General features: G+C 40.2%; 1 protein-coding gene across 3 annotated transcripts in view; it reads right to left on the bottom strand.

Annotated features, from left to right (window-relative positions):
* The window catches only part of COL19A1 (collagen type XIX alpha 1 chain), a 1,587,177-nt gene that overhangs the window by 1,492,790 nt on the left and 80,875 nt on the right, over positions 1 to 13,512 (bottom strand). For all 3 annotated transcript variants that reach the window (XM_073675502.1, XM_073675503.1, XM_073675504.1), the window contains exons 3-4: positions 5,075 to 5,143; positions 1,594 to 1,693 (exon numbers count right to left, since the gene is read on the bottom strand). In XM_073675502.1, the coding sequence (XP_073531603.1) occupies positions 1,594 to 1,693; positions 5,075 to 5,143 (169 nt within the window). The remainder of the gene's footprint in view (positions 1 to 1,593; positions 1,694 to 5,074; positions 5,144 to 13,512) is intronic.

Here is a 13,512-nt window from a genome sequence, read left to right as displayed (position 1 = left end):
GTGCTTAGCTTTAGACGATTCCAAATGTGCACACGGCCTCAAGCTCCAGAGAGGACAAAGTACAGCTCTTGCTAGAGCCTCACAAGTAGTAATGAATATCGCCAGCACCTCCCTTTCAGACTCATCAGGTATTTATACACTCAGGCCAGGGAGCTAATTAGCCAGAGGGAGGTAGCCGCTGGGTCCTAAAGACAGCCAGCCTCTAAAAAGATGTCTGTAATGCCAAACGTAGAGATCTCCTGCAACCAACTGTCTGTCACCTCTGACACACCCATGAGAGACCCTGATTACAACGATGTGTCAATTAGTTTGCTCGGTGCAGCAGTTGTGATACAGTCAGAGCTTTTATATGTCGCATGAAGCAGAGCCCAGAAAGCTTCCCTCGCCCACACCAGGCTCTCCGTGTATATTGTCTATTGACAGTAAACTGCTTATCAGAGGAGGGGGCATGGATGGACCACTTGACACATGAGAGCTAATCTGGGCAGTGCTAAATAATCTCCGGGTGATAAAACATTCATTGTATGGAACGAACAAGACACAGAAAGTGACAATGTTGTCTCACGCACTATTTAAAACCTAAGTCTCTGAATCATCAAAACTGGTGTTTTGTATGCTAATCTTGGCAAAGTGTAGTGAGGCTACATCAAATTCATTAGGAGGTGTGTGCCTCTTAATGAAGTTGCTAAACTGTTCTCGACTGGCATCGAAATTCCTTTGAGAAATTATGAGCTGCGCTAAAAAATTGTGACATTTCAAACTTATTTATGCCATAAAACTGGTGAAAACGGTTTGGTCAATCAAAGACTTGGGGGCCGATTTGTCAAAGCTTTTACACCAGAAAACTTCGGTAAAATGTTTTGAAAAGCTGCAACATTTTTGTGCAACGTGAAGTTGCTGAAAAATGTTGCTACTTTTGGCATTTTCATGCCAATTTGAAACAGTTCAACCAAATTAGGTGGAGATGTGGAGGAGCTGGGATGGGATAAGGAGCGACTACACCTGCTCATCAAATTCAACAAAAGTGCTGGTAGTTCACGACTGGAGTAACAATACTGGTCATGTACACTGTGGCTTTCACCTCTGAAAAGATACGCCAAATTCTAGAAGTGGCGTGCACCTCTTAAGGAATTCGGCACATCGTACTGCAGTGAGCCATTCATTAAGACTGTTGTGTGCAACATTAGTCTTAATAAATCGGCCCCTTACTGTTGTTTATTTTAGTATCTCTTTGAATGTTTCATTGAAGATTTGACATAATGCACAGTATTAATGGAATATAAGTTTCACATTTAATGAGCAATCTAATAATCATCTATCTTCTTTGCTAATGTATGGTATGCTGGGGCTGATTGTTACAGTTAAGCTTCATAAAACCCTTATTCTGTATCAAATAACTGTTCCCTTGTCTTGGTTATTATATGCACAGTTAAAGCAATGTATAGCAATGCACTAACAGTACAATATATTGCTTTATATTTTCAAATGATGGCATTCCTATGAAATTCTGTCATTTGAAAGAATATTGAAAATATTTAGAACACTTTATTTTAATTTCCTTAAACTTATTAGAAGGAAATATTCACTACTTACTGTGTGTCTTTGATCAGAGTAGTGCTTCCTAGCTTAAAACATGTCTTTTCACCTCCACATGATGTCTTTCTTAGTGAAAACTGCTCAGCGAGGTCATATCCTGTAGAATGAGCAATTATGTCATTATAAATATAAAGTACTGGGCATAAAACTACTTAATGACATGGACTAAAATATTTCCAGTTATTTGAAAAAAAACAAAAAACAATTATCTGTAAGTTGTGAGTTTGTACTGACAAAGGACCTGCTGTTTTTATACAATCTATAAAATAGAAATTTTCAGAATTGCAACTACAGAAATCTATTAAGCTCTGTTCAATGTTAAGGCTATAAACATTTTTAACCCCCTTCCAACATGGCCATTTTTTTTTTTCGTTTTCATTTTTTCCTCCCCTTCTTCCAAGAACCATAAAATTTTATTTTTTTTGGCCACATAGACGTATGAGGGGCTATTTTTTGAAGGATGGGTTGTACTTTTTTTGAATGACACCATTCATTCTACCCAGTTTCGGACTGGGGTGCCGAGGGCCCACCAGTAACCAACCCCAGGGCCCCACTTTTCAGCTACCTTAAATGTAACATTATCCTCAATTACAAATTTATATAACAATGAACTGGGAAGATTGTTAGATGAATAAGATGCTGCCTTTGTCTGTAGGTAATGATTCAAGTATATTGTGCTAAGAATTGTTCATAAAAGAGGGTGGTGGCCCACTCCTGCACAGGGGCCCACCGGAGGATTCTCCCGTTCTCCTGTGGGCCAGTCCAAGCCTGATTCTACCACATACACATTCAAAGTCCATTGAAATTTCAACAAAAGACAGTTCTAACATTGTTATTTGGGAATTGTTTATACAGTGCACATTTTCTGGTAAAAAATTACCTGAAAATATAATTCTACTTGTCAGTACGATAACAGCGATACCAAACTTGTACAGCTTTTTTTTTATTATTTTAGTAGTGAAAAAAAGATCAGATGTTTGTAAAAAAAAATTTAGGCTGTGTCACCGTTTACTGAGATCTGTATTTTTTTTTATTTTTTTGGTCAATGGAAGATGTATGAGGGATCATTTTTTATGGGACAGGATAAAGTTTTTATTGATTCCAGTGACCAATAAAACACAATTTTGGCATTTTTTTTTCTGGTTGTGTTTTTTTACAGATCGAGTAAATCAACTTTATATCTTTATTTTTAATAGGTAAAAAAGTTTTTTTTTCACATTTTTAAAAACTTTTACTGTATTTTGTAGTCCCCTTAAGGGACCTTAATCTGTGATTGTCTGATTGCTTGTGTTATATACAGCAATACAAAAGTATTGCTGTATATAGCAAAAATCATGTAGCAAAAATCTCCTTTGAAGCTGGGTTTCAATGCAGTTCCGTGATGAGAGGCAAGGAAGTCTTTGACAGACCCCCGGCTGTCATAGCAACCCATCGGTGCCCCAATGCCCCCGCAGCAGATGAGCACATAAAATGTTGTGCCCCTATACAGGCATTCAACAGGCTCCGCTCCACCCGCGGCTGTTAGAGGTGGGTCCTGGATGTGTGTCACAGCCATTATCTGCCGAGTGTGAGGCAGGCGTATATTTAAGACAGATGTTGTTAAGGGGTTAAAGTGAATTTCATTGCCATCTAAATAGCTTCACAATTTTATAGCAATCTCTTTAAAAAGTTCTAAGACTTGTGTTTTAATGATAAAACTCAAATTTATAGTGCAATAATTGTGTCATATAATACTCAGACTGCCTCCTGCCACCCCTTTAGCAACCTTAGGAGCTTACTGCTTTGCTGTTTATTATTTATACAGAACATTGAATTCAGTTGAAAAAAAAATAATGTAAGCTTTTAGGTTTCTGTAGTGGTGGTTACAGATCGGCAGAATGATATAATGAATTCTTCAGTATCTCTATGCAGTTGATATGGCGTGCTGGTGCTGCATCAAAAGTGGCCAGAGTATGACCCCTCTTAGGATATATTAATTAAATATTTACATTATTTTCAACATATTTGCCATAAAGGTGTTAAAAATATGATTTAAGGCTCATGAACATGACCACTGAAAAAACAGTAAAGTAGTTAAAAAGTTGTTTTGGGAGGTTACTGCACAGTATACTGTATAAAGGAGGAGAAGCCATTCAACTCTTACCATCGGTGTATGTCAACATAAAGAGGAGGAAATCCTGTTACTCACCTATTCTCATGCCTATGCCAGGTTCCTGAAACAACCAAACTACCTCTCTGTTCTTTTGCAGGCGTCAGTTCAGCTGATCTGGCCTCTCCTCCCCTTGATCCCTCTAATTTTGTGCAATATTGCTCTGGCATGCTGACATCTCCAAAGTAACCAAATTAAAGGGGGTTTAAACTGGTCTCCTTTGCCTGCAAATTTAGGTTCTTCTGCCTGACTTGTTCATTATTCTTGACTTTGCCCCTGTCTCTTTCTGACCCTGACCTTGGCCTTGTACTTGGATTTCACAAATGTTTTGTCGTTTGGAATGTCAACTGATTTCTTGGGACTTGTTGTGTCTTGCCTTCAATACTAGAGATGCCCCCTAGTTACTGTCAAGACTTTACTGCACGTTTTTCACTACAGTGCCCCAGCCACCAATTTGTAACTATTCTGGGAATAATTACATTGATATTTGACTAACTATAACTCCATGTGGCCATTATAGGGAACCTGCCACTGGTTTCATGGTGCCTATGCCTCAGGCAGTATGAATCAGAGCCTGGCTGCATGACTTCAGGTACGTTTATTTTCTTTGAACCAGAGGTTTGGTGATCTGGCCATGGACAATAGCAGAGAACTGACTAGTCTGATGCTGGCACCACCCTGCTTTTCCAGGTTCTCCTGGCAGTGACTGACAGATCACACATCAGCATGACCTGTCAATTATGCATAGTGGTGCGAGGAGAAGCCGGCTGGGGAAGATGCCGGACTAGTCTCCTCTCTGCCTATAGTCCTCGGTCAGATCTCCAAACTATATTTTCTCTGAAACATCAGAGCATATCAGAGAAAAATATACCTGGTTATATGATAATAATATATATAATATAATATTGCAGCAAGGGTCTGATTATTATTCCCTCAATTTGGGCATCATAAATCAAGAGGCAGCCTCCCTTTAAGACTAAAACAGGAAGATTTCTCAGACTATAAACCCCGGTCTCACCAAGCTGATTGCAGCATAGAGGATCCTCGTCTCCTGAGAGAAAGCTTAACAGTTCCCTCATGAGCTATAAAAATGGAAATCATTACAGGAATGATGATTTGATAGTTCACGAGAGCTAGTGCATACAACAGCATCATGAATACACTGACTTCACACATAGCATGTATTACTGGGAGGGATATTCACTCATGAGAAAAGTCTGAAATAATGATCAGTGTGCAAACTATACATCTGAAATCAAATAAATAAGTATTGCAGTTTATAACTTTTTTAAGGTGTCCCCATTCTGTAAAGCATAAAAGTTTACATACCTAATATATCCAGCTTGTCTGTATAACCTTGTCTACTGTTAGATCCATGAATTCTTAGGACTGGACACACTGTAATACAAACAATAACAAATATAAGTTACTTTTAGACAAGGACTTAAGCGTAGCAGTGTAGTAAAAGAATACATTGTACATGACTAAGTATTTTTATTTTTATTTTCTAATAATACTGTCACTAACTAATAAACTGAGATACAAAATTAGCACAGCCGCCTTTGACATTTCAAAGGATTGATATTTAGTAATATTTAAGAATTTCTGTTCCTAGAAATTTACAACCAGTCTATGAAAAAATATATGTTGAGCTCAATAGCAGGCAGAGCGTTTAGAATGGTGTGTTCTGAATTTAAGCATCAGGAATCTGGGAAAATAGACTTCACCATAGTAATGTTCTCATACGTATCAATTCCATATCACAAAATCATACAAAATGGACTTCCCCTTTGAGTTTCAGAGCAAAATGTCAGCTTACTATATAAATCTAAAGCCAAATCTGCATTTAGTGGCTTCTGGAAAAATGAATTATGTTCATGTCAAATTAAAAAACGGAACATCTTCCAAAAATGTAAAAACGAAAAGCTCTACAAATAGATCAATCTAGAACAGGTTGAATGTCATTATCTATAAGTGGGACTGGACAACCATCTAATGTAAAGCCCCCGTCTCACATAGCGAGATCGCTAGCGAGATCGCTGCTGTGTCACGGTTTTGGTGACGCAACAGCGACCTCACCAGCGATGTCGCTATGTGTGACACTTTGCAGTGATCAGGCCCCTGCTGTGAGGTCGCTGATCGCTGCAAAGTGTCCTGGACCATTTTTTGGTTGTTGCCCTCCCGCTGGTCAGCACACATCGCTGTGTGTGACCAGCGGGAGCAGAGATCAGGCTGGTAACCATGATAAACATCGGGTTACTAGGGGCACACGCGCACCTAGTAACCCGTTGTTTATCATGGTTACGAGCCTGCTAAAGTGAGCGGTAACCTCCCGCTCACTGTAGCAGAGTGGTAACCATGATAAACATCGGGTTACTAGGGGCACACGCGCACCTAGTAACCCGTTGTTATCATGGTTACGAGCCTGCTAAAGTGAGCGGTAACCTCCCGCTCACTGTAGCAGAGTGGTAACCATGATAAACAACGGGTTACTAGGGGCACACGCGCATCTAGTAACCCGTTGTTTATCATGGTTACGAGCCTGCTAAAGTGAGCGGTAACCTCCCAGCCTGCTCCTGCTTCAGCAGCAGGCTGGTAACCAGGAGCAGGACATCGTGGAAAGATTCTTTCCACGATGTCGCTGCTCCCCTGATCGTTGGTGAGCCTGCCTGTTTGACATCTCACCAGCGACCACATAGCGACGCAGCAATGATCCCTGACAGGTCATATCGTTGTCGGGATCATTGCAGCGTCGCTAAGTGTGACGGGGCCTTAAGGATATGTGCCATCTGCTGAGAATCAGGGGAAGGGGCCCATACTTGTTAGATTTCAACTGCTAAGTTCCTTTTTTTCAGGTGTCTGGCAGCAGCTTACTACTTTTTTTCCTACTGAGAATGCATGCATGCCTAGCAGAACTGAACATGCATGTATACGTAGCAGATTGGCCAATAGCTATCAAATGTATATTGCCAGGCTAAAGCACTGATATAATATAAAACTATAATGAAAGCCATTATCTCCAAGTAAAGACCAGTGATACATTTTACCAAAGGTGGCTTCTTGCCAAAACTAATTAAGTAATACTAGTCATGGGGGCTGGGTCTCACTAGCTTCTTCCCGCTTGGCTTTGCATGACTGACAGCTCTCTTCACATACACACATAAACCCATAAGGAGGGACCTGTCAGTCTAGCAGCACTGAGGAGAGAAAAACTGAACAGGCTCCCGTTTTAAAGTATATTTTCACTTGAATAGCGTTCCAGTAGTAAACATGGATATTTGTAAAATATCCTGTCTCTGATTCCTCGTTCACCTTACAGGTTTGCTTTAAGATATGGACATATGGACTACAGTACAAAATGAAAAACAATTAAAGGGGTTGTCCACTACTTTCACATTGATGCCCTATCCGTAAGATAGGACATCAATGTATGATCGCATGCACGCGGCACCCCCGCCAATCAGCTGTCAATTGAATGGGAGGCGGATGTGCAGTACACTACACCTTGACGGCCAAACACCGCAGGTAACGACTTCAGGCCGGCGGCCGCCTCTGCCGGCACCGATAGCAGCTGATCAGCGACATCATACATCATACATCAGCTGATCATACATTGATGCCCTATCCTACGGATAGGGCATCAATGTGAAGTAGTGGACAATGCCAAGAGTGTGCAAAGCAGTCATCAAAGCAAAAGGTGGCTTCTTTGAAGAACCTAGAATATAAGTCATATTTTCAGTTGTTTCACACTTTTTTGTTAAGTATATAATTCCACATGTGTTAATTCATAGTTTTGATGCCTTCAGTGTGAATGTACAATTTTCATAGTCATGAAAATACAGAATAATCTTTAAATGAGAAGGTGTGTCCAAACTTTTGGTCTGTACTGTGCATTGAAGATTTAATTACCTGGTGATTATGATTGTCCGGGTCTACATGTTACGGGCTTGCTAGGTCAACTGCGCCCCCTCCTGTGATAGCAGCTAAGTGTCTATATGCAAGGTACATAAAGAGCTTGGTGTGGGCAGGGTTAGCTTTCTCAACTCTGTTTCATGCTACATTTAAGAACTGATTGTGTCACAACTACTACATCAGGCAAACTAAGTGATACATCACTGGATTCATGGTCTCTCTGCCTACATCATGCTGCTCTGAGATGAGGTAGCAAAAACCTGCTGACAGATTCCTTTAAATATGGTGATCTGCAACAAGCTGCCTGTGACTGGTACTGCATGTGCTGCATGGGACCTTTGTGTCTCATTAGTACGAACAAAGTCCCAAGGCAATGCAGCCATAAATAGTAAAACTACCATTCCCAAAATAAAGATCAGGATGGAACTTCCTGTACGCTCAGTGATCTCCTCTGCCATCATTAACTATATAGCCAACAAAACCTGCTCATTTCAAAATAACACTACTGGAAAAAAATTCAGATTACTGCACTCAAGAAATATAGTTTTGATTGAATGAACCTTCACGCATTAATTGGTGTAGATACCAGGGGAGCTAGAAAAACATACTGGAAGAAACATAAAAGCAAATTAAAACATACTTAACTTTTAACAAATGCAATTCCCTAGACAACAGACAACCAGTACAACACCCTGTTCTCAGCAAATTATTACTTAATTATGTCACACTTCCACCACAGAATATTTTTATGCTTAAAGCATATCTAGTAAAGTATTAAACCTCTTTTTGTGTGTAAGCATTTTAGTCTAAGAAAAGGGTCTATAATTAGACTTACATATAATTACATCATGCATGAAAATGTTAATGGATTACATGTACAATACTATCACTAGAATATTTAACCCACTTTAGATTCATGTAGATAATATGAATGGTGTAATCTGTTATTATTAACCAAGGATATGGCTCCTTCCACCACCAGAAACTACTGATCTGGATTATGAAGCTGGGTTGCAAGAAGTGATCTTCTCATCTCTAATCAATAGCTTTACGCCAGATTAAATTAGATTAGATTAGCATAAAAATGGTTTCAGATTTTGTTGCATTCACCAGAAGTGCAAAAGTTACACCTCTATATGAAATTGGTGAATCTTACACCAGCAGGGTCTTTGTTACAGGAATTATCTAAGAATAAGAAATTGATGACCCATCTTTAGGAAAAGTCATTAATATAAGATTGACATCCTAATCCATTACCTGTTAACAGGCCCTGCAACCACCAAAAGTAAAAAGTGTACTGACCTGGAAAACTACCCACAGGTCTGGTGGCCACTACATCTGGCGGCTTATGTAACGTCGATCTGTCAGTGGTCACGTGGCAGCTCAAAGATGGCTACCATGGACAGATTTAGCGCAAGCCACATTAAGTACTAGACCCCAGGGGTTACACTGGCCTTCACCCTTTAACACCTTTACAGGGATCTGGACTTAAACAGGAGGTCTGGGGCCACAGAATATGCTGCTGTTTGGTGGTGCAGGCTGGTAGGAGTGGCCAGGTAGCCAGGTCAGAACCACGAGGGCAGGAAAAGTTTAAAATTAGAATACTTAAAATTCAAAAACAAAAGCAAAGGTCAAAATAAGGAACAATGATACTAAGAGATAAACAGATAGGACTCAACCAGAGAAGCACAAGACTATATTTGGCAGCTCCCAACAGTAAGCTGGAAGCTTGAGTAGCATGAGGTGCTCTCTAACTGGCTGGAGCAGAGAGCTGATAACTCCAGATGGACAGCACACACCCATAATGTCAGACAGGACAGCACTGCAGGTCACAGCCACCCGAATCTAAATAGCTGGACAGAGACTGCACCATCTAGAACAGGGGTCCTCAAACTACAGCCCGCTGGGCTGTGGGCAGGGGAGAGCGGTGCCAGCGACCGCTCCCTCCCGCTTGCTCAGGGCCCCGGCAGCCGGATACTTACCTCTCCCCGTGCCTCTGCAGATCCGCTGTCTTCCTGCTGTGCGCTCCCTGGTCAGAGGGTGCGGTGACGTCTTTCCACCGTGCCCTCCCCTGGGCCGTCGCAGGCCGCGCAGAGCGGGAAGACGCCGGCGACGCTGGAGTCCGGACCCGAGCAGCAGCAGGTGAGAAGTGAGGTGAGAATTTTTTATTTATTTTTTTTAATGTATGGAGGCATGGGGCATAATATTAGGGGTGACATCCTGCATGGGGCATAATATGGGGGGATGACATCCTGCATGGGGCATTATATGGGGGAGTGACATGCTGCATGGGGCATTATAGAGAGAGTGGGGTGATATCCTGCATGGTGCATTATAACGACAGGGGAGTGATATCCTGCATGGGGTATTATATTGGGGGGGGTGACATCCTGAATGGGGCATTATAAAGACAGGGGAGTGATATCCAGCATGGGGCACTATATGGGGGGGTGACATCCTGAATGGGGCATTATAAAGACAGGGGAGTGATATCCTGCATGGGGCATTATATGGGGGGGTGACATCCTGCATGGGGCATTATATGGGGGGGTGACATCCTGCATGGGGCATTATAAAGACAGGGGAGTGATATCTTGCATGGGGCATTATATGGTGGGAGAAAGGGACATCCTGCATGGGGCATTATATGGGGGGGGGGGGACATCCTGCATGGGGCATTATAAGGGCAGGAACAGCCTGCATGGGGCATTATAAGGGCAGGAACAGCCTGCATAGGGCATTATAAGGGGGGAACAGCCTGCATAGGGCATTATAAGGGGGGGAACAGCCTGCCTATTGAGGACCTATGCTGCCTATTGGGGACATTTACCTGCCCATTGAGAACCTATGCTGCCTATTGGGGACATTTACATCCCAAATGAGGACCTATGCTGCCTATTGGGGACATTTACCTGCCTATTGGGGACATTTACTTGCCCATTGAGGACCTATGCTGCCTATTGGGGACATTTACCTGCCTATTGAGGACCTATGCTGCCTATTGGGGACATTTACCTGCCTATTGGAGACCTATGCTGCCTGTTGAAATACCGGTTGATTTAACTTTACTTGTTCTTCATTTTAAATATTGTATTTGTTCCTGTATTGTTTTTTTACTTCAAAATAAGATATGTGCAGTGTGCATAGGAATTTGTTCATAGTTTTTTTTTTTTTATTATATTCCGGCCCTCCAATGGTCTGAGGGACAGTGAACTGGCCCCCTGTTTAAAAAGTTTGAGGACCCCTGATCTAGAACTTCTGGTTCCAACATCTCTTCTATTAACAGCACCACCCGCAGAATGAATATGGCAACAGAAGAAGATGTCACAGGAGCAGATCCTGGTGGAGATGTGATAGCTTACAACAACTGATCGGAGGTGGTCAAGAGTGTTAGACCCCCACCTAGCTGATATTTATAACCTATTCTAAGGATAGGATATCAATATCTTAGTCCTGAAAAAGCAATTTAAGACTGACAAATAATAAAGTTCATGATTAGTGTCCCAAAATGACTTGGTCTTCATTTTCTTTCATTACATACTCAAGTCTTATGTTTTACACATGAAGGGGAACTCTTGTCAAAATTACACTCATTAAATTCATAAATTTACATCTCCTATTGTGCTTCAATAGAGTACAATACAAATGATTCCCTCCAGCTGATCTAGCATGTTATATTATGACAATTTATATGACAGATCTCTTTGGAAACAGCTGTGTGATATGCTTAGTTTACTTTTAAATAGAACTGTTACACAAAGTATTAACATGCAAAAAGTTTATGATAGTTGTATAAACTAGAGCAAAAATTGCAGTATTTTCGGCAAAATTTATTTTTTAATCGCTTAATCCTACTGCTCTATATAGCCACATTTCCTATTAAGAGGTTGAAATATCAAATCCATCTTCATGTCAGTTAAGTAAATATTTTTTTTTATGTTAACAGGTGTATTAGCAGTTTTAATAGAACTATTTGAGTTGCATTAGAACGCGCCAATTCCGCAAGACTGCATCTGTACTTGCGTAATTGACACGTTCTAATGTGCGGATGGTATCCAAGTCTGGAGGAGAGGAGACTCTCATCCAGACCTGGGTACCATAGAATCTGTAAAAATAAGAATTTTTTTTTTTTATTTTAAAGATTACACTCACCTTCCGATGTCCTCCCAGTGTGTTGTCCACGCCGTCCGGTCTCTTTCAATGTTCGCGCTGTTGTGAAGGACCTGCCATGAGGTCACTGAGTCATATGACCCATCACATTACTCAATAACGTCACTGCAGGTCCTTCACACCACCGCAAGCAATGCAAGAGACCGGACAAAGCAGAGATGACACCGGGAAGACACCGGAAGGTGAGTATAATCTTTTTTTTTTTTTTTACCATTCTTATTCTTTTTGTTAACTATTACTTGGTGACACTATATAAATCCAAGCCGGTTGCATGGATTTATATTGTGTGATCAAGTTGTCAAGTACTTTTCCAAGTGATGCTAAAATCGCTTGGAAAACTGCTTGAAAAAAACGCATGCGAAAATGCATCTCTCTGGCAGAAAAAACGCATGTAAATGTGCATGCGTTTTTTTCTGCCAGAGAGAAGCAAAAAAGCTCTTCATCAAATCTGCTACGTGGGCACATAGCCTTAGGGAGGCTTTTTTGGTGGGGGGTACACAAAATTATTGTATTCACTTTTTAGGTTATTTTTTCTTAACATGATTGGGCTAGGGCAATTACTAAAAATAAAACAAATATTCTTTAATAATGTATTGCAATAATTGATTTCAATAGTACATATAGTCTTCACTCCTCTTCATTTTTGCATTTTAGTGGGTTCCTTTAATTTTTTTAGCATACTATTGCCTTTTTTAGTGTGCTATAGCCTTAGAAAGAAACATTTAAACGGGTAACATATTTTCAATTATTTTGGGATTTAGCAATCAATTTTAGTTTGATTTTGTGTTCTGTAAGCACAATAATAAAAAAAACAACAAAACAAACAATTCATTACAAGAAGTGCTTCACTGTCTAAATTAAAAAGCCTAAAATGTGTTCTGTGTGATTAGCATTTTCTCAACTGTAGCAAAGCAACAAGACGTCAAAGATTTTGCAATTAAGACCTCTAAAGATTCAGGTCAGCAACCTTCTCTCTGATTTATAGAAACATTACATTTCATTGTGGGAGCGTTCATTCCTGTACAGGTCTAGCAACTATGTATAGGTGAGTCAGTCAATAAAAAAAGAAAGTGAAATGTTCCTTATGATTAAAGCACACCTGGGATATTCTTATATCACTTAAATCTTTTTATAGCTCCCAAAAAGTTCTTTGTGGATTTTTTTTGCCAACAAGATTTTTTTTTTTTTTTATACATTTAAATCATTTTTCACATATTTTAAAGGCCTGAACACATGACATTTTATTTAAGATAGCATAATTTACTTTGGGAAAATGCTGTAAATATTAATGAGGATTTAAGCATGGAAAATCCACAGCAGGTTAAAATGCCAGCCACGTGGACAAGGTTTGAACAAATACCCTAATGCCATGGAAATTTTTCATATGAAAATTGCACTGGATTTCCAGCAAAATCTGAAGGAAATCCACATTACACATTGAGATTTCACATCACGTTCGCTGAAGTTTCATACAGTTGCAATCAGGTTCCTTACAACACAGAGCCTAAATATAGCACATATAGTTTTTTATCGGCCATACAGTACCCACATCTCTAATTTTATAAGAAGAGACATGTCTCCCTTGAGGGTATTTATATAGAGGTAGTGCAAGCAGAAGAAGTTGTGGCTTTTTCACAAGTGATGGTGCAAAAATTATCCTGGTTTAGGGAATATCAAATATCAAT

Source organism: Phyllobates terribilis, unplaced genomic scaffold, assembly GCF_046119375.1.
Source record: "Phyllobates terribilis strain yellow unplaced genomic scaffold, ASM4611937v1 Scaffold_3__8_contigs__length_932513732, whole genome shotgun sequence".
Lineage (NCBI taxonomy): Eukaryota > Metazoa > Chordata > Amphibia > Anura > Dendrobatidae > Phyllobates > Phyllobates terribilis.
Note: the sequence above shows the minus strand (reverse complement) of the source record. Positions and strands in the feature narration are given on the sequence as shown.